Here is a 27,636-nt window from a genome sequence, read left to right as displayed (position 1 = left end):
ATTCCTAGCAATCCGTGGGGAATTTGAGAGATTAGGGTTCAAACAACTGGACCACACCCTACACGATATCTTGAAGATGAACATTACGTCCCGATGGAGAGAGTTCATACAGAACCGATTTGATATGGCATGCCAGAGCGGAACGAACCTACCGGAGAAGGATTTGGAAGGCCTACTGAAGGATATCCTCCACAGAATCCCCAAGAAAGACCTGAAGAAAGGAGGATCTACTGACTGAATATGGAATGGAAGACTGTAAACCTTCCAAAACGCCAATGAAGAAAGGAATAAGCATCGAATTCGCGCCAGATCAGACCCTCAAAGATGGAGTTGACGAGCAGGCTACGCCTACGAATTACAGGAAAGGCCTGGGCTCTCTACAGTTCCTAGTTACGTGTACGAGGCCGGATATTGCATTCGCAGTCAATTATCTGGCGAGATTCAACAGCAGGCCCAATAGGGAAAGCTGGGCGGCGTTCAAGCAGATCCTACGCTACCTCAAGGGCACAAAATCGAAAGGAATAGTCTTCAAAAGGGATATGGATCCTGAAGGCTTGAAACCGGCGGCCAGTTTGGATTCTGACTGGGCTGGAGCCGACCCTGCGTACAAATCCACCAGCGGCTACATTATTACCATGAACGGAGCTCCAATATCGTGGAGATCACAGCGCCAGACGTCCGTCTCGAAATCAACGACCGAAGCGGAGTATTTGGCAGCTAGCGAAGCTGCTTGTGAACTAGTTTGGATCAACGACCTGTTGATAGACGCCGGGGTGATTAGCGAAGGCTCAGCAAAGCTAAGGAGCTCAAAATTAAGTGTTGACAACAAGGGAGCGGTTGACTTAGCCAAAGCTGAAGCTATAACGCGAAGAGCACGCCATATTGAGATTCGGCACCATATGCTAAGAGACTGGGTTCAAAAGGATGAAATCTCAATCGAGCACGTTGGAACCGACGCGAATAAAGCTGACGGGCTCACGAAGGCTCTTGCAATGGATCCCTATGCTCAATTCGTGAGCGTGATAGGGGTGACGAGTTGATACAGGAAAATATGGAGGTTTATCAGTGAAGCCAGCGAAAATACGGTATCGCGGCGAACGGAGCTAAGCCTAAAGAAGGAATAAATCTGGATTCTGTAATTAATTTTTATCGCGGATTTGAGAGATTTGGAAGCTTTGGATCTTTGTGGCTCTCGCTCGCTGCTGGAGCTCGTTGCATGGGGGGTGTTAGGTAATCCAACCAGCACCTCGCTCACGTGACCCACATAGATTAGCCGAGATTCCCCTTTAGGTAGCTTAGTGAATGACAAGCATACAAGTCCTCCATCAACACTTCCAAGCACCTCAAAATGTTGGCGGATCATTATTACCCCGGTTCCGAATCCGCGATTAGGTAACTAGTTACATAATCCGGGGCTTTTTTTTCCTTGGCTGCCTTTTAGTTGGGTGACTCCGTGGCTGGGATTGTTATCGTTAGGCGCCTTTTTAGATCTCTATTTTTTGGCCCTCCTTGCAGGGTGCTTTGTCGGTGAATCTTTCATGACAGGTACAGAGTATAATTATCTGACATTATTTATCTATTCATAAATGTATTCATCTCAAATCAAAAGAGTACATCACGGAGTAGATTAGGGGGTAACTAATCTATAGAAGGGAGGAATTTTTTTTTTTTCGTTTTTTCTTTTTTTTTTTTCTGGGGTGACTTTGATGTAATCCTGGTGTATCCCTTATTGTCTTCTTCACATTGCTAGGGCAGCAAGAATCGCACTGATGACAGCAGATATATATGACTGAGAGCTTTTGAGTGTCGCAGCATCAGCCGACTTCGTCGCGGAGGCCCCACCGCTGACTGTGACTGTCACAGTTGCTCGTGTTGGTCGAGGGCCATCCTGTCCTGGTCCTGTCGCTGTTTCCGCCGGCGCGCCCAGCTCGCTGCCCGGAATGGCCGTACCCTCTCCACTTGCGGTGAACTGGCTGGGCAGATGTAGCGTGCTGAGATTTGGCTTGGAGCCGGGAGAGGACGAGTATATGTTTCCCCTTTCGCCAGACGAGAGAGTGTAGTTACCGAGGATGAGGTTAACGGTGTCTTGGGATGAGGTAACGTAAATTCCCGTCGCTATGGAGCCGTGAGAGGAGTCCGGAAAGAAGAAATTCGTCGTGAAGCGATCCTGGTAAGGGGTCAACGCTGCGGTTGGTAGCCGTCGGGGCTCGCTGTGAGGAAAGAGAAGAAAGGTGGGGGCGCGCCGGGAGGAGGGGGAAGAGAGTGAGAGAGTGTGTGAAGGATGTGGATTCTTACCCAGCAGAATGAGATCTTGCGCCCTTTCAGAAGAAGACATTGCATTCCCGACCAGCCTTTTTCTTAAAGTTAGGATCGAATTTCTGGGCGAACGGGGGGGCGCGCCATGCGTGCCATGCGCTCTACTTCTCAAGCTAGACAAACTCACAGCATAAACTACCCCTCTCATCATCCCTACGCTGCAAAAGACCAGCCGCTATACCTTGAGAACTTGGGTCCGCGACTGAAAGAACATCCCTCTTCAGCGAATATCCTTCCACGCTGGCCACCAAATCTGTATAAAGCCCCACCATGTCATCTCCAATACTGGGCGGTGATGCACCGCGGTCTGCGCCTTTCGCAAAACATGGCTCATAATCCGACGCGCAGGACAGAGAACAGACACCGTGTATGCATGCGCTAATGAAGATCAGAATTGCCGTGAAGTTAAGGCGCATGGTGAGGGTATTTTGGGAAACGAATATGGCTTGGCTGGGGATTGCAACAGGCAGATAATTGTAGTAGGTTAGTAGTTAACGAGCGACGGCCGTGGCGGAGTGGATCTGAAAGTCTCTGAAAACCGTGTGAAGAGAAAATGGCATAGTAGCTTGATGCCTGGGAAGGGAAGGAAAACCGAAAATAATAAGAAGGGAAAAAAAAAGCCCTTGTCATAAAACGGGCGTGCAGACCCGGGTAGAACCCGTCTTAGAATCTGAGACATTGTTGCATGCCGGCGCTCAAAGATCTGTGCAGTTTGAATGGGCCCATGATCATGCGGGACTTGCAAAAACACGACTCGCTTTTTAGATTTGACAAACTAATTATTAATAGGCTCTCTCTGTTTCACCCTGGGGCTGTGTGTTCCGATGAGCTCAAAGAAAAGGCCAAATTCAGATGGCTGGGCGCTCTCCCTCTATGCTGATTCGAGACTAGTCCGTTGTCCAGTACACATTTATTTGATCTTATAGCAATGACGGCAAAATGCTTTTTTGAAGATTTAATATTCATATAAAACTAACTACTCCGTAGACAGTCTGGGTATCATCCACGCTATGCAATTTCCACGTTCGCCTTGAAGAGATGCAGAGTGTCGTATGCAGGAACACCATTTTCACGCCCAATCGGATCTACCCACATCGCACGATGTAAGAACTTGTGGACCAATCTTCCTCTCCGTAAGGGGCCATCTTTATCCAGTCATGGCACTGATAGGCTTCGCACCGCTCAGATTGACCACTCGACCGCCCATTCCCGCAGAGGCACCGCTGGCCCTTCCGGAGAACGGATTTGGCGGTTTGACCCAACCGGGAACCTGGTCATCTTCGTTCTCTCGAGCGTAGATGGTTTGCCAGACATTCGGAAATCCTGTTGGAAGTGCACCTTTCACCCGTGACCCGGGGATAGCGTATCGTGGATTCTTGTGCGTAAGGTACCCACGCATGAGGTCTTGGTTGAGGAGAGAAGCGAGTATACATTCTAGATCACGCATGAGGGGTGATGGACCTTCTGGGTCGGTGGTTTCGATGTCTTGCTCAGTGCTGACGATATAGGCAAACGTTTCCCCGGAGCCGTCATCTATCAGGTGAGAGTCGTGTAGATCGGGCTCAGGCAGATCCCGTGGGTTATTGACATCAACCCATTCGCCCGACGAGTCAAAATACCCGGCAGGATTTATGTAGTCGTCGCAATTCGAATCCCTGGCTAGATTATCACCATTGGAAGCACCGTCGTTGAAATCGGAATCCGCGGGGAAGGAGATAAGCTCACCGCCGGAGTCTCTTTTCCTCGCGGCTGCAACCTGGCGCTGCTGCTTTGCCCGGGACTCTAGCCATTGGATGGCGGCTTCAAATTTGTGTAAATAGAGGAAAGGCGGGGGACCTCTTTGGGATTGTGCATTTGGATTGCCATGAAAGCCGGCAAAGATAAAAACTTTTCGCGCCAGCGAACGCCAGACCAAGATTTCGCATCGATTTCGAAGTTGCAATAATATTCCCTTTTGTGCAAACCAACCCGCGTTAGTTGAATCCACCGCGAGGTGTTCACGGAATGCAGGGACATCGCCACGCGCAATGGTTTGACACAATGGTACGAATCTCTCGCCGAGTCCGTCGCATTCGGGTCTCTGGAGAAGGGTCATGGAAGGAAACCGTCCGAGGATAATATTGCACGAGATTAGGTATGTCAGAATCAAACGTCGCTGGCTCACGGCTTGCTTGTGGCATTGGTCGTATGCAGATTGCAATGCGGTTTGTGCTGGGTAGAAGAGGTTGTTGGAAAAGAGGTATCGCCCGAGGTAGTAGAGGTAAGTGACTCTCTGCGAGGCAGGAAAATAGGAGAGCGGAGGGGACTGTGCGTTGATACTCGCGAACATCTGTTCGGCATTCCGGAGCTTGCCGCACTGGACGGATACCGTTAGCAAGAACTTTCATTCACCGTAGCAAATTCGATGTCGCACCTTGAACAAGAGCTTCAGGCACAGGTTCGCCAGGAGGTAAATGCCTATTCTCTTTCCTTCTGGTCTGCCCAGAGTCCCGGTACGGTCTGTTAAGCACCTGATAAACGCCTCTCTGACAACATTGGCCGACTTTTCCACAAGTGTAACCTTCTCCGTCGCACCCTCCGCGTCGGCTCCTTCGCGTAACAGGTGGGCAATAAGTTCTGGTCGACGGTCAAGGCCGATTGCGAACTTTGCGAGAACCTTGCAGAGGTACAGGACGGTTGGGAGGAGAATAACGCCATACTGGCTGTCGCCGAGCGCGACGATACACTGGCTGCCGAGGACGCGTCGTTAGCCGTTTAAGCAGAGTCCATGTGAATGGGAGGGCCCGTACTTCAACAGGGTTCTCAGCAATTCATAAGTCTCCAGTAGATTATCCAGGTTGACATCCCTCAAGAACGTAAAGTACAACCGCATAAACAACGGGAACGCGTTCCAAGGGCTTGTCGATGCCGAAGCGGGCAGCAGGGATTCGCATTTGGCCAGCAGGCGTTCGTCTTTGCCAGAGGCACTGGGATAGGCCTGCCGCAACTCATCGACCATCTGGTTGTAGATCGGCGCCAGGGGAGGTTCGAGCTGCAGAAAGTCCTGAAGTTTTGCGCCATCGCGGGCGCGGATGATCTCCTGCAGGCCTGAGAGAAAGTTGTTGAAGACCGGAGTCTCGGGAGCGGGCGAGTTCCACATCGCTGTCGAAGTTTGGTGTAGCGAGAAAGGGCTGGGGTTTGCCGGCTTTAACGAATTCGATAAGGATGCATTCTTCGCGAACAGTGGTTTGACACGTAACGTATTTCTTTAGAGGTCGACGTGGGAGGTTGGCTCAATAGCTGTGAGATGGAAACCAGCGATAATGGGGTCGGTGAAGAAACTCCACTCTCCGCTTTTCCCCAGTCTCCGCCAACAAAAAGATCTCGAGTCCTTTTAAAACCACAACTTCCGACGAGGAGTCCTTTCAACTAAAAATCTCTCGTAGCAACATGATACTCTGCCACCATTGACAAACACGGTCGTTCTTCTAGAAAAGTCAATTCCACCCGCATTCCCACTGAAGCGATGCCAGCCGGGCGTGGAACAAGCGAATCCAGACATCATAACGTCATCGCTCTGGAGCCCGGATGACGTTCTTCCTGGCGTTGTTCAATTTGTAGAGATAAGAGGCGCTTCTCTATATATTACTACGCTTTACCTCTTTTTTCCGTTTTTTTAATATTTTCAATTTTTTTAATGTGGATTTTAGACCGCGTCGATGCTGTAGCCGAACCTGCGACTGTTGCGCCTGTCCTGATCCCACCGCTGTCATTCTCTCATATCATCTGTGTTAGCAATATGAACTTGCTCCAAACCCTCGATCGCCTCTTTTGGACGGCCGTCAGCTATCCACTCGTTGTACTCTACGTTTTCTTACAGGACATCCTGAGCCTTGTTTTCGCTCCCACCCCCCCGCCGCCCAATAAGGGTGCGAAGCTCCAGCGTCCCCGAGTTGCCATCATTGGTGCCGGCCTGACCGGTGTCTCTTCCGCTGCTCATTGCGTGGGCCACGGTTTCGATGTCCAGATCTTCGAGGCTCGCTCGAAGGCAAAGGGTTTAGGTGGTATTTGGAGTGTACGCCGCTCGCGAGCATAGTACACTCTCATATTGGTCGATGGCTGATTGTTGCTAGAGAGTAAATACAACTTCCGCTCTTCAGATTCACAGCATCATGTTCCGATTCCATCCGTCAGTCAGATGGGAGAGTGCATACCCGAAGCAGGAGAAGATTAAGGGTCAAATTATCTCCCTGTGGGACCGGTATGGCCTCGAGGACCGCACGTTATTTAATACACCGGTCAAGTCTCTAAGGCAAAATCGTAACGGAAAATGGGTCATCAACGATGCTGAATCAAAATATGGCGATTTTGATGGCGTCATCGCCGCCATTGGCAGCTGTGGTGACCCTAAGATGCCTTCGCTTCCAGGCCAGGAGAATTTCAGAGGCCAAATATACCATTCGTCTAATCTGGATGGAAAAGACGCCAAAGATAAACGCGTTATGGTGATCGGAGGTGGCGCTAGTGCCATCGAAGCCTTGGAATGGGCTGTGGAGGCTGGTGCTGCTAGAATTGACGTGCTCTCTCGTTCCGATAAGTGGGTTATCCCGCGAAATGTCATCGTTGACGTCCTACTGGCATGCAATATTCTCGGTCAAGAGACCCGTTTGTCGTGGATTCCTGAAACCTTGCTTCGGAAGTTCTTCTACCGTGATCTCGAAGATATCTCTCCCTCCGATAAAGGGGTCTTCATGGACACGCCTACCGTCAACTCGCAGTTATTCCAGCTGATTCGTGAAGGTAAAGCTCGCTGGCTTCGAGGCGATGTCGTCACCGTGGCCAAAAATGGTATCCGCTTTAATCATCGTGCCAGAGGCGTGCCCAAGTCTGGACCGGGCCACGATATATTCGTTGAGGGGGACATCATCATAATGGCGACCGGATTTACCAGGCCGTCGCTCTCGTTCCTCCCGTCGGAAGCATTCAAGTCCCCCTATGGCCCTCCTAATTGGTATCTCCAGGTATTCCCGCCTGGCTTCCCCAGTATTTGTGCAAACAACAGCACATATATCCATGCCATTGCCACAGCTGGCAATTACCACATTGGTATTTACACTCGCATGCTCCTCATGTTCCTTGTGGACCCTTTGACCCGCCCCACGGACTTCTGGATGAAGCGCTGGATAGATATGACAAGACTTCTGAAAAATTTTGCTCCCACTGGAGCTTTTGATTTCTTCACTTATTCCGAACTCCTGTATTGGTTTGTCTTTGTGGTTTTAGTTAACCCATTTAGGTGGAAGTGGGCATTTTTTGTTTTTATGGGCATCGGGGTTGCTTTGCCGATGGCTGTAGTCAAAACAGAGGAAGGGCTAATAGAAGAGGTACATTTGAAATAACATGGGATAACCATGGTTAACCCAAATTTCTTTCTTTCTTAAGATTTAATGTTGAATATGGACTGTGAAAATGATGTGCAGGAGTGATGGATACCTTGGTGATATTTTGCATAGATCAGGTTCATTTTTGGCATAGTATCATACAAGTGGAATCAATGCTGCGGAGCCAGTTGCTTGTTAATAATAATGATAATATAAAGTCCATCTGTATATAAAATTAATATCAGTACAAACCTCCCTCCCTTAATGATCATAGATCTACGCTGGCGCTGACATTCCATTTCTAGGAAACGGGTCACAGTCTAGGCTCTTCCACAAAAGTACTCGGCCAGAGGATAAGAGCACATCCCACGCTGATGAATGTTGCCAGCGAATGCCATAAGAAGACAAGTATGCTGCCTATGCCGAACGGAAGGATAAATTTTATGAATTCAGAAGTTTGATAAAGGTCGTTCTGGACGGAAATATAGTATAAGGTTTGGGAACTCAATTCGGGAGAGCCTTGGCCAGGATCCGAGGCAGCGACGGATCCTGGTTGCAAGTGGGATAAGGTGTCGTCATTGTCGCGGTCACTGTTGGCGGTGGTGGCTGACAGTAATGTATCCCTGTCACGATGTTGATTATCGTGACTAGACCGGGAAGTGGTGAGCGTAAGTACAGTGGTGAGAGTGACGGGTGCGACGTAGAACGGTATGAAAAAGATGCGGAATACTTGTGAGATTGTTACGTATAGAAGTAAATTCTCGGCATCAAATGCTATACAATAATCAACCATCAGCCTATCGTCGATGCTTTGGGGGGGTGGACGGGGAGGCCGCACCCACAGACTCCACTTTCAGGTCAATGTGAGGTGACATGATCTTGTAAAACCGATATATCCAGATGATCAACCACCTACTGCCCGAAAATGACCCAGTGCGACAGAACGGGTGTATAAACGATGCCGACGGTGTATAGTACCTTTCGATCGTGCGCCGTTGGACGGATGGCGTGGACTGGGTAAGCAAATGGACGACATGACGGATTTCCACGACTGAGAGGAGCTTAGAAACTGGTATGTCGAGGCGTTTCCCCGTCGCACAAGGGAACTTACCTGGGTCTTCCATGATCAACATACAGTGCTATTATCGCTGTGCTGGCCATCTATACTCCGTCGAGGTCATTTAACGCGTCTTTCACACCATGGATGGCAATGATGTCATCGAATGGTACCCATGGCAGGGCGAATTATCCAACTCCCTCGCTAACGAGATCGAACACAATAGTAAGTGATGGCTGTATGAGAAAAAGGAAGAGCAGATGGATCTTCTTTTTTGCGGCCCAGATCCGGTGAATAGGTCTATTCGCTAAATGCTTCAATATTGCAACGGAACATAAGTGCCGCAAACGCCAGAAGAGTATTATACATATAGCATCGGGAGGTCTAAGGCGGACAAAAAGAAAGAAGGGCTATTTCTTCCATCCCGCAATTTTCTTCCGTCGTTTCTCGAATCCTTCGCCGACATTGATACCATCACCGCGAGGCCCATCCTCCGTAAGCCGTCTCTTCCTGCTCTTCTCTAGCACCCCGCCGCTTCCTCGACCCCGACGAGTGAGGCGTTTAATTCGATCTGCTCCCTCTCCGAGGCTTCTCCAATCCTCGCCGCCGAAACCGCCTTGTTTGTTCCCCCCTTTCTTTGCTCGATCTTTCTTACTCTCCTTTGGTAGACGGACGAAGTTGGTTTCTTCGTATGTTCGCCGCTCGGTTTCAATTTCTCTTTGGCGCAGCGTGCGGACTTCCCTTCCACCGGCCCTGATCGTACTGCCAATGCTGGGTTCTGCCGTTGGCGCAGCAGACATCTCTGCGCTCACGAATTCGTCGATGACGCGAGATTTACCGGGCCGGCGACCTTCACGATCGGAACGGCGATCGGAGAACTCTGCCGGCAATGCAGTCGGTTTAATCTTTGGAGGTCGATATATGCCATCGGCGGCGTTCGACTTTTGAGATGCTGCTTTTTCAGCTGTGTCCTGTGCACCTCTCGAGAATGCAGCGAGATTTGGCCGATAGGCAAGTTCGTCGATCTCTTCATCCTCTTCGCTGTCTAGTTCTGTGCCTTCGTCACTGAAATCACTCTCTGCAGAGGAGTTGTCGTCGTCGTCACTTCCTATATTTTCTCGCCGGGTGCGTGGCTTCTTTGCTAGAGAGCTTCTCTGGGCCCTCTCCGCGTCGTCTGTTGCCTTTAGAACTTTATCGATCTGATATTTTAACTTGCCCTCGAGAGGCTTGGTGCCCCTTTCGAGGTATACGCGTAGCTCTGTCAATTTTTTTATCACTTCGTCAGGCTGAGAACCCACAACATTGCGGCGTGTGGTGCCCGGCGCGGGCTGGGGGGCAGACACCTGCCGGACCTGCAGGAGAAGGAGAAACACTAAATTCTGAAGGTAAGAGAGTAGGATCTCATTTTTTGTGTCTAAGAGGGAAATGCCGTCCACCGGGGGGAGGATGGACGCACCGTCTCCGGACTCCTCGTGGGGTGTATTGGACGGTAGGGAAGAAAGGGCACTGGAGATGGAGTCCGTCAGTGCTCCCAGTACGGTGGACAGTGAGAACTGGGGAACAGCTTCGAACGGAGGCGACGCCATGACGGTGGTTGCGAGGTTGGCTTGTAAAGAGCGCCTCGCTGAGAGTCTCTCAATATGTTCGACGGAAACTTTTTTGGTTCTTTTTTCTGGTCGCCGCCTGCTGAGGATCAGATAAGATAGTTTAACTAGTTAGTTAGTTAGTTAACTACGGAGTAAAGCTTAGTCAGGATGGAAAATTGTTGATCCAGAGCGATGAAGTTATCCATGACAGCCAATCGGAGAGCAGCATCGCAGCCATCCAAACATTGACTTGGCTGGCCAATGTAGCACAAGGTCTCCCTTTCGATGAAAAGGATTATCATGAGAGCTGCTGATCGACAGGGAATGACTTGGACATGTGATAAACTTTGATATGATCCTACCGATCAACGCAAAGTTATCCTTTTGTCGCTACTACGTTGCGGCTATTGGCAATGGGGTCTGCATTGGCGAGAACTACGGAGTACTGCGTTTCTGTTAATTTAGATTGCCTACATTATCTGAATCCGTCCTACTAGGTATTCGTCTTGCAACCTTTCGCTGAGGAAATCGACAGCTGGATTCCCCGCAGAGACATGCCTTGTCCAGCCGCTCCCAGTAGTGATCGGAGTAATCCACCGTGATTTCATTCCCAGCTAGTATGCCGCGGGAGACCACGATAATATGCTCTCTGCCGCGCCAATAAAATTTTTGAAACTGGCTGTTCGGATGACAGGAATGGTTGATGAAGCGAGTAAAGTTGCCTGCAAGCGGCGGTTAGTAGACATGGTGGATCATTTATTCCTACGAGACGTACCCATCTGCCCCTGAAAAATTTGATAACCCTGCATCTTCGAACCACCCGCCATTACATCTAGGTCCTCAATCCCGTTTGTTATGAATCCGACAAACTCCGCGATTGCAGCTCCCCTCTCGTGATCCTAGAGTGAGTCAGCATCCCGAATTACGTGCGATAAGGTACTAGGAAGCTGACATACACAGCGAGCTATGACACCGTTGTTCTTGCCATTTGTAGTGTGAAAGATCTGAATGGGGACTGGCTTCCGAGGAGCCCCGAACAATGCAGGGAAACAAGCACATCGATTAAGCGTAGTATCGTCAGACTGAAGCTGTCCGCAGACTTGGCAAGTATTTTGGTCAATATCAGGTGTATATCGTGGATCGATGTCGCCAAAGAGGCTGCGATCAATAATGGACTCATCGATGAACTTAAACAAAAATTCTGCTTGGAGGTGACGATAGGTTGAGGTTATATGCTGAACCGATCTACTCGGCATTATAACCCACTCATGTGGATGTCCGTTGTAGAGAGCTACAGATCCTTGACCGATAACGTTGAGCAGCTCTCGCCATTTTGGATGCAGGGTGTCTGCTGCAAGTTCAACTGCCGATCTTATCTGTTGTAGTCTCAAAGCTAAACCATCGTCTATTCGTGTTCGATATTTGCAGAAGCGATATACGCCGGAGCTAGCAAAGACGAGGCTGGCCCAGCCACCAGCATCTTTGATTTCCTTGTAACCCCTCCAAATGGCCCTGCTCCTCGGTTATTGAGAGATACCTTCGAAAAGTTGTATATATATGGTGTGTGTAGAGTGAGAGAGTGTGTGGGGAGGGGATTGGCATCATGTATCAAAAAAAAAAAAAATCTAGACTCACATCTTATTTCGGAGTTCCTTGTCTCCCCATCCGAGAGCGGAGCAAGCCTCTTTCAGAGCAGCTATTCGGGTTTCTGACGCAGAGCTAGTTGGCCTTTCCAGGCGGATAGACTTTATGCGGGCTTCATAACAATCAGTCCAGTAGGCTTGTACAATCATTTCTAGGGCGCGCGCAGTCTGTGTCTTGTTGGAGTGTCGAAGACAGAGGTTGCTGACGGCCTTGAACAGCTGAAGAAATAATTTAGTTACGAAGTCGGTGCAGTCTTACTTGATGGGCCACTCACATCCGCGGTGACCTCACCGCTGACACCAACTGTTGCATGCGTGGCCTGAGGTGTGAGTTAGACGCTCTCTTCCGCCCGGGGGGATGACATGTTGCATGTATCATACCAATGTAGACCAATTCAGCTCCGTGTTTGAATGGAGTTGCCGCCATATCCCAGAGATGAGCTTGTCGACGGATGATGGCTCGCCTGTTGCACGAGAAGCCTTCTTCGAGTCACTCCGCTGGGGGAACCTCGTTTCGCTCCGCAGCTGGCGAACTGGCTCCGTTTGAGAGCTCGAATACGAGCTTGAATCACGATCATCTTCTCGGGAACAGGAAGTCCGAGGTCGAAGTCGAAGGCCACCAACAACCTTGCGGCGTTTTCGGCCCTCGTACTCGTCTGTTTGCGTTGGATGACTTGATTCTGCCGGTTTAGAATTGCCACAAGGTAGCACGGTGATTGGCCTTTCTTCATGGCTGTCGGTGTGTGCTAAGTCCTGTACGTAGCTGTCAACAGATATATGAGTTGTACAGGGACAGTTACTCCGTGGTACGATGGAGTGGTGACATATAAACAAGGTCGACGTACCTGACCTTCGAGCCCAGTGCCAGGAGATGGTTCAGGAGTGACTAGAGTCTGACCGTTTCGAAGGTCAATCGAACCCTAGATGCCTTGTCAGGAGAACCGACGGGGATATACTGGTGGAGGAGACGGGACATATCGTCCTTACCAGGAGTAGGGGTTTCGGGGGGTCGACGTTGGCCTCGGAGACCTTGGAGAAACAGATGTGAGCCTCCAGACGAAGAAAACAACCCCCTTCACCTTGCTCAGCGGCAGCTATGGCGGACTCAAGCAGGGTCGAATCAGTTCCAAAAACATTACACAGCTGCGATATCAGGGGATATCGCTCTAGGGGTTTCGCCGCCATTTTCAGGCATTTCAGAGCGAGAGTCGACCCAAAAGAAGCATCAAGCTACAGCGGAAGGAGCAGGAGGAAGGCAAAAGAGTCGCTTGTTGAGAGGAGCCTATCCGCGGATGGCGTCTGTCGAATGTTGTACAGGGAGGAAGATGGTTTCAAACCCATTAAACTACTCTGTACTCCGTAACTCCGTACTCTGTATATACTTCATGTACTCCGTAACTCTGTGCTCTCCGTCAGTGGCGGAGAAACGCCCGGAGCAGCACGGCTTGGCATGTGGCGGTGCGAGTTTCTCTCTTTTTTACTTTTTTCTCTTTTTTTTCTGCCTGGGCAGAAGAGGCGTGGCTGGGTTAACTAACCAGTCACTACTGATTGACCCGGCGGGAACCGTAACATGATCGTGTATTCCGTATCCCGTACTCCATAGCGGTGCTCTGTCGTCATCCTGGGCGCCTCTCAACGCCCGCGGAGGCGGCTACGGAGTACTGTGGATCGGATCATCCGCTCATGCCTCGCTCGTCGGGCGGGACTGGCGATGGACCACCCTTGCGCTGCACCTGGCCATCTCCACGTTATCGTGACTGCACGGGATTAGTCCGTCCGTTGATAGACTTTGATATCGTTCCTTGGGTGTGAGAGAAGTCGCGCGCTCAAGCTCTGATGTTTCCAGCGCAAGTGTGTCACGACCACGGAATCCACGATGTATGAGATTTAGGGTGGCACGGCCGGTGGTTTGGGGGCAGGCGGGTGTCATTGTCACGGTTCGATGGCTGCTCTTCCCTAGGCGAAGAGTAGACGACGTATACTTCCCCGTATTGACTTTGAAAGCACTGTTCGAAATCTCTTTTTTCTTTTTTTTTTTTTCTTTTTTCTTTTTTTTTTTTTTTTTGGGTCCTTGTCCGGGGGTTCGGCCGGTTTAGGGGACCTCCACAGAGCACATTGCCGCTGCGACGGGATGGGATCTCTCCCATTGGTCGCGGTGTCGTTCATGGTTTTCCGACAGACTTGAATAGCATTCACGAAGTTTGCAAACACAAGTTCTCGAGTAGTGCTCCGTATTATTATTTTATAAATTCGCCTTGTTGTCTTCGCAGAGACCTCGGCATTGACTTACTTCTCCCTCGTTGCGTTTCACTTTGATAAAGTGACACTGCATCATGTCCTCCCGTTCCACCACAGATGCCGGGGCGGACTCCCCTCCCCCCTTGACTCGGGAAAGAACGAGAGACGCATACACCTATGAGAATCTTCGGGGATGGAAACGGTACCGCATCCTCAGGCCGGGTCGGGGAATATACCACGATATCCGAAGGCGGCTGCCCTATTACAAAAGCGACATCATCGACGGCTTCACGTACAGGACTATTGCGAGCACTGTTCGAATGTACTTTGTGAAGTATGTCTCTACACTGAACTGTATTTAACCTTGCCTGAAACTGACGTCCGTTTCCTAGCTTGCTTCCCGCTATAGCCTACACCTTGGACATGTACCGCCGTACAGGCGAGTTCTTCGGTATCAATGAAGCTCTCTTTTCCTCTGCTCTTGCAGCAGTAGTTTTCAGCTTGCTGAGCGCTCAGCCACTCACTGTGGTTGGCATAACCGGTCTTATCTCGCTGTTTAATTTTACTATTTACGACATCATCAAGATATATGATGTCTCTATATACCCCCAGTTCATATGCTGGACGGGGATCTGGGCTGCAATCTTCCATTGGCTTGTTGCAATCTGGAATTGGTGCGACTACATGCGTTATGTGACAGATTTTTCTAGCGAGGCCTTTGGGATGTACGTTGGTATCATCTATCTGAGTATGTCGACCCTGATACCAACCATCCCTCCAATGCCACTGGATTAACTCGCTGTTAGTCAAGGGAGTCGAGGAACTTGTGTCCGAGTTCGCTTCACATGGCCTCGTCGCTGGGTACCTAAGCTGTTTGATTGGGATTTTGTATTTCGGTAGCATCTATGCACTTGAGAAGCTTGGTGCAAGCAATGTTTTGAACCCGACTCTGCGAGGACTATTGGCCGATTACGCTTACCCTGTGAGTAACTGGACCCATACTCCACGCCTATTTTTCTGGCGAGCAAAGTGCTGATTAATGATCTGCTTGATTGAGATCGGTACTATGTTTTGGGTTGGCTTTTCGCATATCCCAGGACGCCTTGAAGCAGCAGATATTGGCCGAGTGCCAATTACCCGAGCCTTTTATCCCACCCAGCCCCGTAGCTGGCTTATTGAGTTTTGGAATTTGGACACCAAATGGATTTTCGTGGCCATACCGTTTGGCTTTCTGACGATGCTTCTCTTCTACTATGATCACGTAGGTGTCCCTTTCGCCGACAATAACGGAAACTGTGGTTATTAACGGCAGCAAAGAATGTCAGCAGTTTGACAGCGCAGGCGAGACAGTTCCCTTTGAAAAAGCCCGGCGGATTTCACTGGGACTTTTTCCTTCTTGGCTGCACAACCTTTGTGGCCGGAATTTTAGGCCTACCAATGCCCAACGGACTCGTCCCACAGGTTAGAAAAACCCACCTACTTTGGGATTCATCACATGCCTAACTATTCTAGGCTCCTGTGCACACCGATTCTCTTACTATTTACGAAACTGAACTGAAAATAATTTCCACGGCAGAGGGAGAAGGAGCAGAGATTAGGAGACCGGTTGTGAGGGCGAAGGCCGTAGTTGAACAGCGACTTTCTCATTTCTTCATGGCCCTCTTACTCATTGGAACAATGACCGGACCGCTACTGATTGTGTTACATACTATGACTGTAGCGGTCTTTGCAGGTGTATTCTTCATTGTTGGAGTAGGCTATCCGTTCTTCAATCCGTACTTCCTCTTGGCTGACCAAAGCACTAGTGGGGATCTATCGAGTCAAACGGAATTTTGCAAAAGGTTATTTTCCTCTTCCGCGAGGACAGGTTCATTCACCGTGATGAGCCACTCCTCTTGATACGCAAAAGAAAAGTCGTGCTGTACGTCGGACTGCAAATGTTTGGCGTCGCGTGCACTGTGGCTATTTCCCACACAATTGCGGCTATTGGTATGACCTCCTGCTTTGGCTATATCCGCGTACCCTGCATTCCAGACGCTTATCCCTCCCTACAGGTTTCCCTGTTCTCATCTGTCTTCTCATACCCGTGCGTGTTTGGTTGCTCCCGAGATGGTTCTATGATAAAGAACTCGAGATCATGGATGACCTAACAGCCAATAACAAGGTCGTCCTGGCCAGCCTTGGTGGAGCTCCAATTCTCCCAGAGGGCCAAAGACCTGAAGACTACGGACTGGAACGCAAGTACTCGGAAGAAAGGCATGGTGTTCCAAGGCAGCGTGCTGGAAGCCTACATCGCTGATGCTGATGCTGATGCTGATGCTGATGCTTGTTTTGCACATTACCATGGCTTTATTATGACAGTCCCGCAATCTAATAGTTGCCAGATGTTCCAAGCTTGATAAAGGAGAGGTACAAGGTCAATACATAGTATTTTAGTTGCATAAGCATACTAGACCACCTACTTTTTCAAATGAAGTTTGCGCTCGGAGTATAGTCAGTGAATGATTTGTGGGTACTTTGAATTCATTTTGATGATCATTCTAAAGAAAATGTGCCTTGCATGTATGCATTCAACTTTCAAAGTACAGAGAATCTAATATGTAACAGAAAAAGCTTGCATTTGCATTTTTGAAGTAAGAAAGGCAATCCTTCCAGGGGAACAAAAAGAGAAAAGAGAGACTGAGAGTAAGCAAGAAATACACGGTAATGCAGCATACGAAGTCAAGGGAATAGATCATCAACAACCATATTTGTCCATGATAGCTCTGAATGAAGGGTCTTGCAGAAGCTGTGTTGCAGTTGGACGTTTCTCTGGGTAGTAAGTAAATACTTTATACATAACAGAGAGTACATGTTCTCGCTCAGTGGGATCAGCTTCCGGACGAAAGTACGCAATTGTTGATGCAAGGTCATGATTAGGATTTGGTGTTTGATGCTGATTATACCAGGCATCAAGGCCTCCAGGGTGAGTGTAAAGAGTCCTCCACTGCTCAGGCAGTGGACCTAAACATCTCACAATACCAGTTATTATTCCACCTTTAAGCTAGGTAGGGAAAGGTGGATAGCCAAGATAGAGCTCCGCAAATATGACCATGTAACTCCACATGTCACAGGCAAAACTTGGATCTTTCCCATGAAGTCGATCTGGGGAGCAAAATTGCAGAGGTGGATAGCCATGTTGAGTCACAGGGTCACCAAGTGTCATGGCCAGACCAAAGTCACCAAGATAGAATTCGTCTGTTCGTAGATCCTCAGGAATCTCAAGGGGACGAACAAGCTCTCCCTGCTTCCAGAGCTCAACAAATGGTATGGATTGCTTTAGTGGCCGAGTGAGTGCCTTGTATTTAGCACTCCTGTTGAGATTGTGGACAGGAACCATCCCCCACATACAGTTCCTCTCATTCAAATCTGTCAAATATCCATTTAGAATGCGGACGAACAGGAAAGAGTGGAAGACTGAGTTTACTCACCACGGTGTACAATACCAGCTTCGTGTAAATTTTCCAAGGACTTTAGCAACTGCTGAGCAGCAGACATGCGAGTGGCCATGGGCATCTTTCTCAGAATAACAGGGCAAAGACATGGGCCCATCAAGGGAAGCACCAGAACCCTATTATGTCCCTTATTTCCAGGGAGTAGAAAGGTGTCAAAATATGTCACAAAGTGAGAGATATCCTGTACAGTCTGGATAATTTTGTCATGCATGTGGGCTTCATTTTCTCCCCATTGTCCCAAAGACATAACTTTGAGGGCCACATCTCTCTTGTTCTTAAGGTCCTGGGCCATCCAGACAGTGGAGAAGCCCCCAGAGCCGATTTTGTGCTCTACCAGGTATCTTTCATTGAGCACTTGTCCGACAAAAATGGGATAGAATACATGCGGAGTTTCCTTTATGTCGTACTTATGCCAGGGCTCGACAACCTCTTCAAGATCAAGTTCCTCGTCTTCAGTGCTCACAAAGTCGCCGAAGTCTGCCGTATCATCGCCCTTGAGGTATTGGGATGCTGTTGTCGTTATCGCCATAGCTGGCACGCCAATCTGGGGCGTTCCAATGCCAGTCATTCTGGGCGAGCATGTGTTGATACCAGAGACGGGGATGGTGGGGCCATTCAGGGAGCGAGACGGCGCGGGTTATCGCAGGTTTGGCGGCCACAAAGGCCACACGAACGCTAACCGCTAGTTACGAGTGATATAGCCCAGAGAAGGGGTTGATGCGAGGGAAGTCCTGTCCTAAAGAGATATAAACACTCCCTACTGGTACTAATCCAACCTTACGTCAATTTTGTCAGGTGACCTTGAGTCTCGTGCCGCGGCAGGTTGACTTAAAACTCATGCGAGATCAGAGTACTCCGTACGGAGTACAGAGTAACGTATCCTCCCAAAAATGATCAATCCTAGCAAAGACTCACCCTATCTACGCGCTCAACCTATTAGACCTATGAGGATCACTTAATTGTCACCCATTTAAGTCTCTCCCGTATCTTTGCGCCTATTAACTGAGTTCTACTTGTCCACAACCTTCTAGAGGTGAATTGTGGCTGGACATTGTATCATTCAGGTCGCCCGGACTTTTACTATCCAATTGATCCACTCAATTGTTGATGCAAACACTGAGTGAGGGTTGCCTTGCAGCCCTCCACAATGTCCGCTGCTTCTAATCCATCAGATTCCCTTATTGAACTGCTCGAGAAAGAGCTTGCAACTTTTGGAGATGCGGCTCCGTATCCGTTACTTTCATACCAAATCAACGCATTTTTGTCCTACTACGACATACTACGAGAGGATGACGCGAGTCTCGCGAAGCGGCGAAAGCAGCGTCGCAGTGAGAGGAACCGACTACGCGATTTATTAATAGATATTTTTATAGGCGTAGGTGCCGAGGTCTATCTGTTGTGCACTCTAGCCTTGCCAATATCAAGATTAAGTGCGGAAAAATCCCGGGACTTCATTCCAAAGCTTCGTCTCTGGTGGAAAGATGCTCCACGACCAGACCTAATATTGACTGCGAAATATGTGAAAGCTATTCTATTACTTTGTTGATTTCTTCCTATCGAAAACGTAAAATCTATAAAGACCCGGCCTCGCTCCCTCGAATGATGACGCACTTTCTCGTCCCCTTTTTTCCCTTCTCCCTTGCCCCGTCTCTTGCGCCCAAGTGCACTGCCCCCTTGCCACTCTCCTCCCTGCAGGGACGGTGCCTTGTTACCTGGCCCCCGCCCCTTTCTCTCTGCGCCTGCATAGTTAGCAACTGCTTATCCAACAGATCCAGACAACTGTTCTGTTAATTCATTGGTTTCTGAGCCATCAACACCACCCCTCACAGTATTACTTTGCTCTCTCAGGTGATCAAGGCAGCTGGGGCCCTCCTGCAGCCATATTGTGATGGTTTTTGCCATGTCATCTAATTCAGCAACTCTGGAGCCACCAATGCATGTTATCTTTCTGCTTCTGGTGTTTTCACAGTTTCTTTGCTCTCCCAATTTCTCTCTTGATTTCTCCCTCAATTTCCTAAATTTCTTAAGAGCCAGTCCATCATTCACTGAGTGAGTCTTAGCCAAAGGGTTTTCCTCTTCCCACATGAAACCACTGTATTGGCCAGACTGGATCACCAGGCATGTCTCCTGTTCAGCATCACCCTGGGCCACTAGTGCTGATTTCCATGGTCTCACTTTTGTTCCCCAATCACTGGCAAACTTGCCACATCTCTTTCACCACAGTATGCCTCTGTGAGCCAAGCTGAGGGGTGAAGTGTCAGGGAGTGCAAGTTGAATATGTGAGTCTTGGAACTTGCAATAATCAAACATGATTGGCACAGAACATTGAGCATTAGTTTCTAGGTGTCATTTCCTCTAGCAAGCAATCTACACCAACCTGTTTAGCAAGATGGTAGCTTCATGATCCCAAAAGCAGCTTGTCCACATTCAGAAAAATGTGGCCTGGAGTACGGAGTACTCAGAACTTCTCTTGATAACTTAATAAACTTAAGAGCCCTGTCTATAGTAGATATAGGTTTCTCTAATCTGTGGCTTTCTTTAACTGCTCTGTCTGTAAGCTCCTAGTATATGAAAAAGATGGTATCCTGAGTGGCTATTTTTCCTATATTGGTGCAGTCATTGTGAAATCTCAGACCTTTCAGTCTATAATAAGTTCTAAGGTATTCAGTGTTTCAAATGCAGTAGATGTACATAGAATCATAGCCCACAAGAAAGCCTAGTAAGATATATGGCTCCAGCTTCTCTCCCCTTCTTCACCTTGTGGTTTGGGGGAGAGTTAACATATCATGTAGATAAAATAGCCCTATCATGTGAACTTGTTTGGGCTGATTTATCCACTGCATCCACTGCATCTATCACATCCATCAACATCCATCACATCCATCACATCCATCAACATCTGTTACAAATGTAGGCCAATGAAGCATCAGACAACATCAGATGTTCAGGGGAACTCATGTGATCCATAACTCTGAATGTATAAGGATCGCACAATTCACACAGATTGTGGGGAACCTCAGCATACAGTCTCCTAGTTAGAGGACCCCTATGTTCTACACACAACTCCCTCCCATCAGTTGTGGGCATTGGACCTACTTAGCTCTTTCGTACCCCCAAACTGGGAAAACCCACAAAACTTATGTTAGGTTCCCTAACACTTGTAGGCGTTCCCGACATGCTGCAGCTGCAGATTTTGCCTCGCGTCGAATCTTTGTCATAGCATCAATTAATTTCGAAGTCCATATGGCAATCTCAGCAGGTTGACTCGGTGCAAAATCCGCTGATTTCCCAAGATGCACGGACATCACATCAAACCTTTGCGCCTGTTGCGTCAGCGCTTTTTAGCTTCTCCGCGGCGCGGCCCGTGCCCAGGCGTGGAAATCATGCGGGCACTTGTGTGAAAGGTCGCCAAGCTTCTCAGTCAATCGCTCTGGCAGTGGATCCAAAATCATTCTCTCATTTTGTGCTTGAATGGCTTCATATTGTGGTATGCATAGTAAGTCTTAGGGAAGTGAGAGGTCTGTAAGGAATACCCAACTGGGCAGGCGAATATTGCCTTCAATGAAGAGGTGGGCTCTTCGGCATCAAGACCAGGTGTCGAACATATACTAAGTTCAACTTTGCATTCGGACCTGCGAGAACATTTACACCTTTGTTACTTGATTCATGTTGTGCCTTCTTCCTCGGACACCCCTTAACACCCTATCCTCGGACCAAGCCCGAAGGGCTATCAATAACATCCAAATCCCCCACGGACTGCACCTTACAGCTACCATGACCCCCCTGCCAACGTATCATTATTGACCACCGGTTCCCTAAGAGACCTCTGTCCACCACAAGCTCCGAGCACCTGCTGGCTCCTGCTAAGTGGCTAGTTCCTGACTGCATCAAGCCAGGGCTCAGCAAGTAATTCCATCGTCGTCTTCCTCTCTCCTGGATCAATCTTCATGAGAGACCTTAAGAACATAACAAATTTCTTTTTGTTTTCCCCATCCAACTTCCCCAGAAATGCCTCTGATTCCAGCCCTGGACGGTTGAGTGGACGCAAATCTTTTATCCTTCCCTCACTGTCAAACCATCTTTGAACAAGCCCTTGGTCACCTTTTTGCAGAAGTGACTTTGGAAATGGCCCAAAGAAATCCACAATTTCATGGAGATGAAACTGAACCTGATAATGACCATCTGGTGGACCTCTCCCACTGAACATGCGTACAGCGCGGAACACTTCCAAGACAACAGCCCCTAAATTCCAAAGATCAGTGGCTGGACCCCAGGGAGCCTTGATGAGTACTTCTGGAGCTCGAAGTGCTACAGGTTGGATTAGCTCAGAGAGGTGAGAATGCACCCAACTAGCAACACCCCAGTCACCCAAGGCAATATTAAACTCCATGAAATTTGCTCCCTTCTGGAAGTAATCCCACTTAAGAGGCTGAGATCGAATAGTACATGGATGTGTAGATGTGTCAAAGGCTGCCGGGTCAGCAGGGTTATTTGGCAAATATAGTTTTGAAATTAGCGAATCATCCTGGATCTGGACAAAGATGTTATCAGGTTTGATGTCTGGGCGGTGTGATTAGCTATTGATTGGAAAATGGCACCAGACAAATGGAAGATTTACCAGTGTGAATGACACCATGATCATGGGCATAGTCCAATGCCAGGAGGAGCTGGAAAGTGAAACGTCGCATGATCTCATTGGGAATCATATGGTCCTCAAACCAGGTTCCAAAGCTCCGGAGTGTCTCACCCATAACTGGAAAAACAAGGCAGACATGGCGTCCATTTGGGCCATGATGTTCAAATGAATCAACTAATGTTGAGATGTAATCATAGCCAAGGTGTGAAGGGTCTGCAGTTCGCAGGTGCTCAAGAATCTCGCGCTCATAGGTATCCTTTTCCCCCCCGTAACACTCTGCACTCAAAACTTTCAAGGCCCTAAAGTTATGTTCTCTGAATATGGCTGTTATTAACTGTATGCTTGCTGGGCTGGATAAAGGAAACCAACCTTTCATTTTGAACAAGCCACACAGTTGAATATCTCCCAAAGCCAAGCTTCCTCAGTACTTTGTATTTCCCATCATACACCTCTCCTAGATGAACAGGGTGAAAGCCACCAGGACAATACACTTGTGGCCCTTCCTCTGCTTCAAGGGGCGGGGTGAGCTGATTCTGGCTTGACATCTTCATACAGGAAAAACTGAATGACAACTGGTTTTTCTGGACTTATGCTGGGTAGCAAGTTCTTTGTTTGCTACAAGTTGCACACAATTGTCTCCTCGCACTAACTCAATTTGGGGCTATCAGGAGCTACAAGCAAGTGTTCTCTATCCACCAAGCCTGTCAGTCTCATCCTTAGCATGTCAAATTCCAGGGTATTATTATTGCGGGCCACAGTCCGGGAAATTTACATACTGTTAAAACAAATATTGGAGACCACCACATTTGAAAGCGGCAAGAAAAAAAAAAATTGAGAGGCTGTGGTCAGCGGCCAAGCCAACAGGGTGAGTGTGAGGTGCACACAGTCTGGTAACACTCTGGTGGACAACAGGAGACAACGAAAGAGACCGCAGCAAGTGGCTTGCCCAAGTATCTCAGCAAAGGATTGCAAACTGCACTGGGGTGAGATGTCCTCAAAGATTGCGGAACCAATATATCCTGTTGGTTGGCAATGCTGTTTTAATGTGGTTGATGAAGGCCGGCAAGGTCCTGCAGGATGTGATTTGATTCTGTTTGTAGGTCAGCCTTGGCATGCGCCGCCAAGGCTACTACTCTAATCAGGACTAGCTCATGACATGTCCACAGTAGATATTTGGCCACCTGAGCCTCCAATCCTTCAACGAGCAAGTAGGAGATCATCAATGGAGTATTCAGTGTTGATTCTTTGTCTGTTTCTGAGCTGTGAGGTCAACCAGCATACATAGTCAGTCAGCATAGTGTAATCCTGCATAACCACTAGCCCAAAGAGGGAATGGACCAACCAATGAACCAATTCTCAGACTTCCCGCAGATTCATATGTGCTAAAACTAAATATGTTGGCGCCGAATCAAGGCACGTGACATGGCCACAACAAATTCGGCGGCTTGCAGGAGGGAACAGGGGAGCTGATTGGGGTCCTCCCCAGTCCTCCCCTCCCTTTCCTAGGGTGTCATTTTTAGCGGAAGTCTCATCTTCCCCAACCTCGCTTCACAAAAATGCCTTTCATGGATCACAAATGTGATCCGGTTGGTTGTCTGCAGGCCAAGAAGCACACCAAGGTGCCCGATTTTGCTATGCAAGGTCAGCAACTGTGAGGGATGAGCCCGCCAGTCTTCTCATTCAGAACAACTTCCAGAAACAGCCTTGCGCGTCGAGGCAGTGTCCCTAGGAGGGTGCAGCCGAGCCATGGAGGGGGTCCATTGGCGAAGAGGCCTTGAGAGAGTCAAGGACTGTTGCGACCCTTGTTTTGACGGTTCCAGAGCCGGCTGCATTGTTTGCAAAGGTATACATATAAACCCAACTTCCTCGTAGATAATGGGCGAGCAACTCCAACTTATCACTTCCTGAGCCTACCAAAAACAGTACTCACATATACACTGCCTTCAGCACTTGCTCAACATGCCTATTGAAAAGTCCAAAATTAGTTTTACAAATCAACACGCACGGAGCGATTCAGCTGAAAAAGCCATCGTCACATTCAGCGCGCAGCTTGATGCAAGGGGTGCTGATTCTGCCAAAGTGAGATGCACACATGAGTATATCAAAGAAATTGAGATATGTCCAAGAAATATCCGCTAACCCTCCGTCCCCTAGTGGACAATCTTGGCACGCCGGAGGAACCGATCCGAAAGAACCTGAGCATTTAACTGTCGAGTTTAAAGACGCTGCTGGCAATCATATCACCACAAAACACGTTTACCGTTAAGAGACATCATGATCGAGAGCACCTTTGGATACCATCCAAGCAAGCTACCAGTGTCAAGATGGGAGATGGAGAGAGACTTTAGCTTCTTGGTATTTCCCTTAAAATGTGTGCAAATGAGAGCTATGCCAATATAACAATATTCATCACTATGCTCTGTGCCTGATATAGTGTTGCTTTTGATGCCGCAGGAGGAGCCTTAATATCATTCAGGCCGCAAATGGAACCGCCGAATGCCCTATCCATCAAGACTTTTAATTATCTCCTCCATAAGTCACACATGACTGGAGACTCTCAATCGCCTTGCACAAATTGCGGTATAGATCGGGGTGGGAAGAAGCTTATCGATCAACTCTGAATCTGTACACATTCTATTCTATAGTTGAAATTAGAAGAAGTTTCAAAGGGGAAGGGGGGAGGCTTACCCATTCCGACAAATATACCGCACAGCCCACAACTGCGCTGATGTGGATGCATTCAGAATGGACCATGTGAGGTAAACATTCAGCGAGGTGGCAATGAGGCACGAGGTGGAGGAGATGAGACAAACAGGATGAGCTGGCGAGCCGGGACCAATTAGGCAGCAAGGATGGGAAAGGCGATTGGCTGGAGGAACAGGTTAACTTCTCCGCGGCGCGGCCCGTGCATCATGGACGCCCAAAGTCTCAGCAATCCATCACTTGCAGGGTGATTATTGAGGCAGTCACCACATACCTAACAATATAACATCATCATAGATTATTCAAGCCGTTTTCATGGCGCCTCTGAAAACTCTGAGAAGAGCTATAAGGGCGACACTACCCCAATTTCATCACACACTCCTTTCCGCTTCCCCCTCGAGAACCTCCAAACCTCACCATCCCGGTAAGTTCGTCAAGATAAATTTGGTTGGTTTTACTGAGTTTGTCTTTTCAAGGTATAATCCACTCAGATCAACATAGAGGCGACACTCTCTTTTCTTATACCTCTGGGCGCTGGCTATGGGACGAGGCAGCCCAGCTTCGTAAACGGTACCAGCCCTTCAATGTCGAGGAACTCAAACAAACAGCGGCCAGATCAGTTAATGCGGAAGTCTGCGTCAAAATAACAAAATTACCCGAAGGGTCATACAACAAAACCTTTCTATTGACAATGGATAATGACGTCCAGGTCATTGCGAAAATCCCCAATCCTTACATCCCTCAGAACTTCGTTACAGTCAGCGAAGTTGCCACGCTTGACTTTCTTCGTAGCGAGCTCGGTATACCTGTCCCGCGAGTCTTTGCTTGGAGCAGCAAGAAAGACCAGCCTGTGGGAGTCGAATATATCATCATGGAAAAAGCTGCTGGTAATGAGTTGAGCAAAAGTTGGCCCACTATGGATATATCGGATAAGGTGGACATTGTGTCTCAGTTGGCGAATATTCAAGCCAAAATAGCCGCTGTCGACTTCGGTTATTATGGAAGCTTGTTCTATAGAGAGGATATTGAAGGTGGCATCAATGTCCCTGGAGTAGCTGATCAGTTTTGCATCGGCCCCAGCTGTGATATACGATTTTGGGAAGAGGAGATTCATGAGCGCGTTTAGGGGCCCTTGTAAATCAACCACCTAACCATAATTTTAGGGATCCAACTAATAAGAGACCGAGCAAAATTAGGGTCATCGTCCGGGGCGTATGCGATAGATATCACCAGGCGAGAGAAAGAATGGATCACCCGGTTTGCAAATCCTCGTCATCCAGCAGACCCCTTGAGACAGTCAGATAGACAAGAGTCTCCTGATTGTCACATTGAACTCCTCGACAAGTATCTGAAAGTTGTGCCTCATTTGATACCATCACATCCAGGTCAAAATCGGTCTGTACTTTGGCACTCTGATTTACACTTTGGGAATATATTTGTAAAGGAAAACCAGATTGTCAGCATCATTGATTGGCAAGGCTGCTCAAGTCTTCCCGCTTTTCACGCGTGCAGGATACCAAAATTCCTGAAAATTCATGGGCCCTTGCTTTTCGACCTTCCCTCAGCCACAGGCCTCACGCCACAAGAAAAAGAGGAAAATTTACGGAGATACCAGCTTACACAACTACACAGGCTCTATATTTCCAAATTCTGCGAAATTGACAATGACGTCTTCTCTGCTCTGTCATTTCCTCAAGCTTTAACGCGACAACAGCTCATCGATTTTTCAGGGTACACATGGGATGACGATGGATTGTTTTTGTTTCGAGAGATGATGCTTCGAACATGGCGCGAATGGATGGAATTAACTGGCCAGCCACAGTCCTCTTGTCCTGTGACATTCGGCGCCGATGAGCTTGCGTCTCATGTTGCCGAAGGGAAGAGCTGGGAAGATCACAGGGATCTCTTTGGCGCCCTTGGAGTCCCCAGTGACGGCTGGGTACATCTTGAAGACTTCGAGGCGAAGGTGGAAACCATGCGTAATCTAGTAAGTTCGGTCATAGACGCCGCGGGTGACAAGGATGGCGTAAAAGACGCACTAAGAGCTTGGAAACTGTCGGAGTCGGGGCCTGCCAGCCTATCGGGTAATCTGATGGATATCTAGAAGGCGTTTCCTTAAGTGCATCCCTGTAGAATATTGATAAGCAGTTTCATTGTCCTCTTCATGCTGTACACTGGGTCATGCAAGTTACCCCGCACCGTGTCCTGCTTCTATCAGGTAATGTAGGCAATTTTCAGTCAGGCTTACTATAAGGGCGCCTCCCGCGGCACTGTAGGACTGTTGTAGCCAGGTTCTGTTGCTATCTGATTGTCAAGCCCCAGAACAGTAAGTCTACAAACCAATAGTCATTGTTAGCATCGGCTCTAAACCTTACAGGAAGTCCATTCCAATATCATGTTGACTCTGAAAAAGGTGTTAGAGAAATTCATTCAGAATTTCAACATACCTAAAGCAAAATCAAAACTCTCTGCTGAAAATGCTTGTAAGGATTCGCCCGCGAACCCCTTACATGAATGAACAAACATCTGTAAGGGCTGAGGACCTCAGCTCACAGGCTGTTGAAAGTGCATGTGCTCTCACAAGATGTTAAGCCATGTGCTGT

At 48.5% G+C, this 27,636-nt stretch overlaps 14 protein-coding genes across 14 annotated transcripts; 6 read left to right on the top strand and 8 right to left on the bottom strand.

The window, feature by feature from the left end:
* Positions 1-1,610: 1,610 nt before the first annotated feature.
* On the bottom strand, positions 1,611-2,993 carry D8B26_000596 (uncharacterized protein). The gene is made up of 3 exons (XM_003070969.2): positions 2,444-2,993; positions 2,296-2,351; positions 1,611-2,167 (listed from the first exon to the last, which is right to left on the bottom strand). Exons 1-3 carry the CDS (start codon positions 2,730-2,732, stop codon positions 1,739-1,741), a joined length of 774 nt encoding a protein of 257 aa, XP_003071015.1. The 5' UTR covers positions 2,733-2,993; the 3' UTR covers positions 1,611-1,738.
* Positions 2,994-3,259: 266 nt separating this feature from the next.
* On the bottom strand, positions 3,260-5,775 carry D8B26_000595 (uncharacterized protein). Its single transcript, XM_003070968.2, has 3 exons — positions 5,106-5,775; positions 4,730-5,045; positions 3,260-4,672 (listed from the first exon to the last, which is right to left on the bottom strand). Exons 1-3 carry the CDS (start codon positions 5,453-5,455, stop codon positions 3,464-3,466), a joined length of 1,875 nt encoding a protein of 624 aa, XP_003071014.2. The 5' UTR covers positions 5,456-5,775; the 3' UTR covers positions 3,260-3,463.
* A 212-nt stretch (positions 5,776-5,987) lies between these two features.
* On the top strand, positions 5,988-7,895 carry D8B26_000594 (uncharacterized protein). Its single transcript, XM_003070967.2, has 2 exons — positions 5,988-6,370; positions 6,429-7,895. Exons 1-2 carry the CDS (start codon positions 5,993-5,995, stop codon positions 7,692-7,694), a joined length of 1,644 nt encoding a protein of 547 aa, XP_003071013.2. The 5' UTR covers positions 5,988-5,992; the 3' UTR covers positions 7,695-7,895.
* A 94-nt stretch (positions 7,896-7,989) lies between these two features.
* Positions 7,990-8,800, bottom strand: D8B26_000593 (uncharacterized protein; the record flags this gene model as incomplete). Its single annotated transcript, XM_066123281.1, has 3 exons — positions 7,990-8,450; positions 8,515-8,727; positions 8,788-8,800. 3 exons carry the CDS (start codon positions 8,798-8,800, stop codon positions 7,990-7,992), a joined length of 687 nt encoding a protein of 228 aa, XP_065979355.1.
* A 343-nt stretch (positions 8,801-9,143) lies between these two features.
* Positions 9,144-10,319, bottom strand: D8B26_000592 (uncharacterized protein; the record flags this gene model as incomplete). Its single annotated transcript, XM_003070965.2, has 1 exon — positions 9,144-10,319. One exon carries the CDS (start codon positions 10,317-10,319, stop codon positions 9,144-9,146), a length of 1,176 nt encoding a protein of 391 aa, XP_003071011.2.
* A 419-nt stretch (positions 10,320-10,738) lies between these two features.
* Positions 10,739-12,112, bottom strand: D8B26_000591 (uncharacterized protein; the record flags this gene model as incomplete). The annotated part of the gene is made up of 4 exons (XM_066123280.1): positions 10,739-11,041; positions 11,095-11,218; positions 11,276-11,831; positions 11,955-12,112. The coding sequence occupies 4 exons, from the start codon at positions 12,110-12,112 to the stop codon at positions 10,776-10,778; spliced, it is 1,104 nt and encodes a 367-aa protein (XP_065979354.1). The 3' UTR covers positions 10,739-10,775.
* Positions 12,113-12,198: 86 nt separating this feature from the next.
* D8B26_000590 (uncharacterized protein) lies at positions 12,199-13,245 on the bottom strand (the record flags this gene model as incomplete). Its single annotated transcript, XM_003070964.2, has 4 exons — positions 12,950-13,245; positions 12,808-12,882; positions 12,344-12,715; positions 12,199-12,282 (listed from the first exon to the last, which is right to left on the bottom strand). The coding sequence occupies exons 1-4, from the start codon at positions 13,145-13,147 to the stop codon at positions 12,199-12,201; spliced, it is 729 nt and encodes a 242-aa protein (XP_003071010.2). The 5' UTR covers positions 13,148-13,245.
* A 1,050-nt stretch (positions 13,246-14,295) lies between these two features.
* Positions 14,296-16,499, top strand: D8B26_000589 (uncharacterized protein; the record flags this gene model as incomplete). The annotated part of the gene is made up of 8 exons (XM_003070963.2): positions 14,296-14,534; positions 14,593-14,948; positions 15,007-15,182; positions 15,258-15,461; positions 15,518-15,661; positions 15,713-15,952; positions 16,006-16,189; positions 16,255-16,499. The coding sequence occupies 8 exons, from the start codon at positions 14,296-14,298 to the stop codon at positions 16,497-16,499; spliced, it is 1,788 nt and encodes a 595-aa protein (XP_003071009.2).
* Positions 16,500-16,812: 313 nt separating this feature from the next.
* On the bottom strand, positions 16,813-18,400 carry D8B26_000588 (uncharacterized protein). The gene is made up of 2 exons (XM_003070962.2): positions 17,671-18,400; positions 16,813-17,608 (listed from the first exon to the last, which is right to left on the bottom strand). Exons 1-2 carry the CDS (start codon positions 18,260-18,262, stop codon positions 17,244-17,246), a joined length of 957 nt encoding a protein of 318 aa, XP_003071008.2. The 5' UTR covers positions 18,263-18,400; the 3' UTR covers positions 16,813-17,243.
* Positions 18,401-18,841: 441 nt separating this feature from the next.
* On the top strand, positions 18,842-19,240 carry D8B26_000587 (uncharacterized protein; the record flags this gene model as incomplete). Its single annotated transcript, XM_066123279.1, has 1 exon — positions 18,842-19,240. One exon carries the CDS (start codon positions 18,842-18,844, stop codon positions 19,238-19,240), a length of 399 nt encoding a protein of 132 aa, XP_065979353.1.
* Positions 19,241-21,321: 2,081 nt separating this feature from the next.
* Positions 21,322-22,445, bottom strand: D8B26_000586 (uncharacterized protein; the record flags this gene model as incomplete). Its single annotated transcript, XM_066123278.1, has 2 exons — positions 21,322-22,254; positions 22,313-22,445. The coding sequence occupies 2 exons, from the start codon at positions 22,443-22,445 to the stop codon at positions 21,566-21,568; spliced, it is 822 nt and encodes a 273-aa protein (XP_065979352.1). The 3' UTR covers positions 21,322-21,565.
* A 1,394-nt stretch (positions 22,446-23,839) lies between these two features.
* D8B26_000585 (uncharacterized protein) lies at positions 23,840-25,076 on the top strand. The gene is made up of 3 exons (XM_066123277.1): positions 23,840-24,173; positions 24,278-24,426; positions 24,485-25,076. Exons 2-3 carry the CDS (start codon positions 24,290-24,292, stop codon positions 24,594-24,596), a joined length of 249 nt encoding a protein of 82 aa, XP_065979351.1. The 5' UTR covers positions 23,840-24,173; positions 24,278-24,289; the 3' UTR covers positions 24,597-25,076.
* A 272-nt stretch (positions 25,077-25,348) lies between these two features.
* Positions 25,349-26,159, top strand: D8B26_000584 (uncharacterized protein; the record flags this gene model as incomplete). The annotated part of the gene is made up of 2 exons (XM_003070960.2): positions 25,349-25,457; positions 25,510-26,159. The coding sequence occupies 2 exons, from the start codon at positions 25,349-25,351 to the stop codon at positions 26,157-26,159; spliced, it is 759 nt and encodes a 252-aa protein (XP_003071006.2).
* Positions 26,160-26,278: 119 nt separating this feature from the next.
* D8B26_000583 (uncharacterized protein) lies at positions 26,279-27,365 on the top strand (the record flags this gene model as incomplete). The annotated part of the gene is made up of 2 exons (XM_066123276.1): positions 26,279-26,329; positions 26,478-27,365. The coding sequence occupies 2 exons, from the start codon at positions 26,279-26,281 to the stop codon at positions 27,135-27,137; spliced, it is 711 nt and encodes a 236-aa protein (XP_065979350.1). The 3' UTR covers positions 27,138-27,365.
* Positions 27,366-27,636: the final 271 nt, after the last annotated feature.

This window comes from Coccidioides posadasii, chromosome 1 (assembly GCF_018416015.2).
Source record: "Coccidioides posadasii str. Silveira chromosome 1, complete sequence".
NCBI lineage: Eukaryota > Fungi > Ascomycota > Eurotiomycetes > Onygenales > Onygenaceae > Coccidioides > Coccidioides posadasii.
The sequence above is the reverse complement of the archived record's forward strand: the minus strand, read 5'-3'. Positions and strand labels throughout refer to the sequence as shown.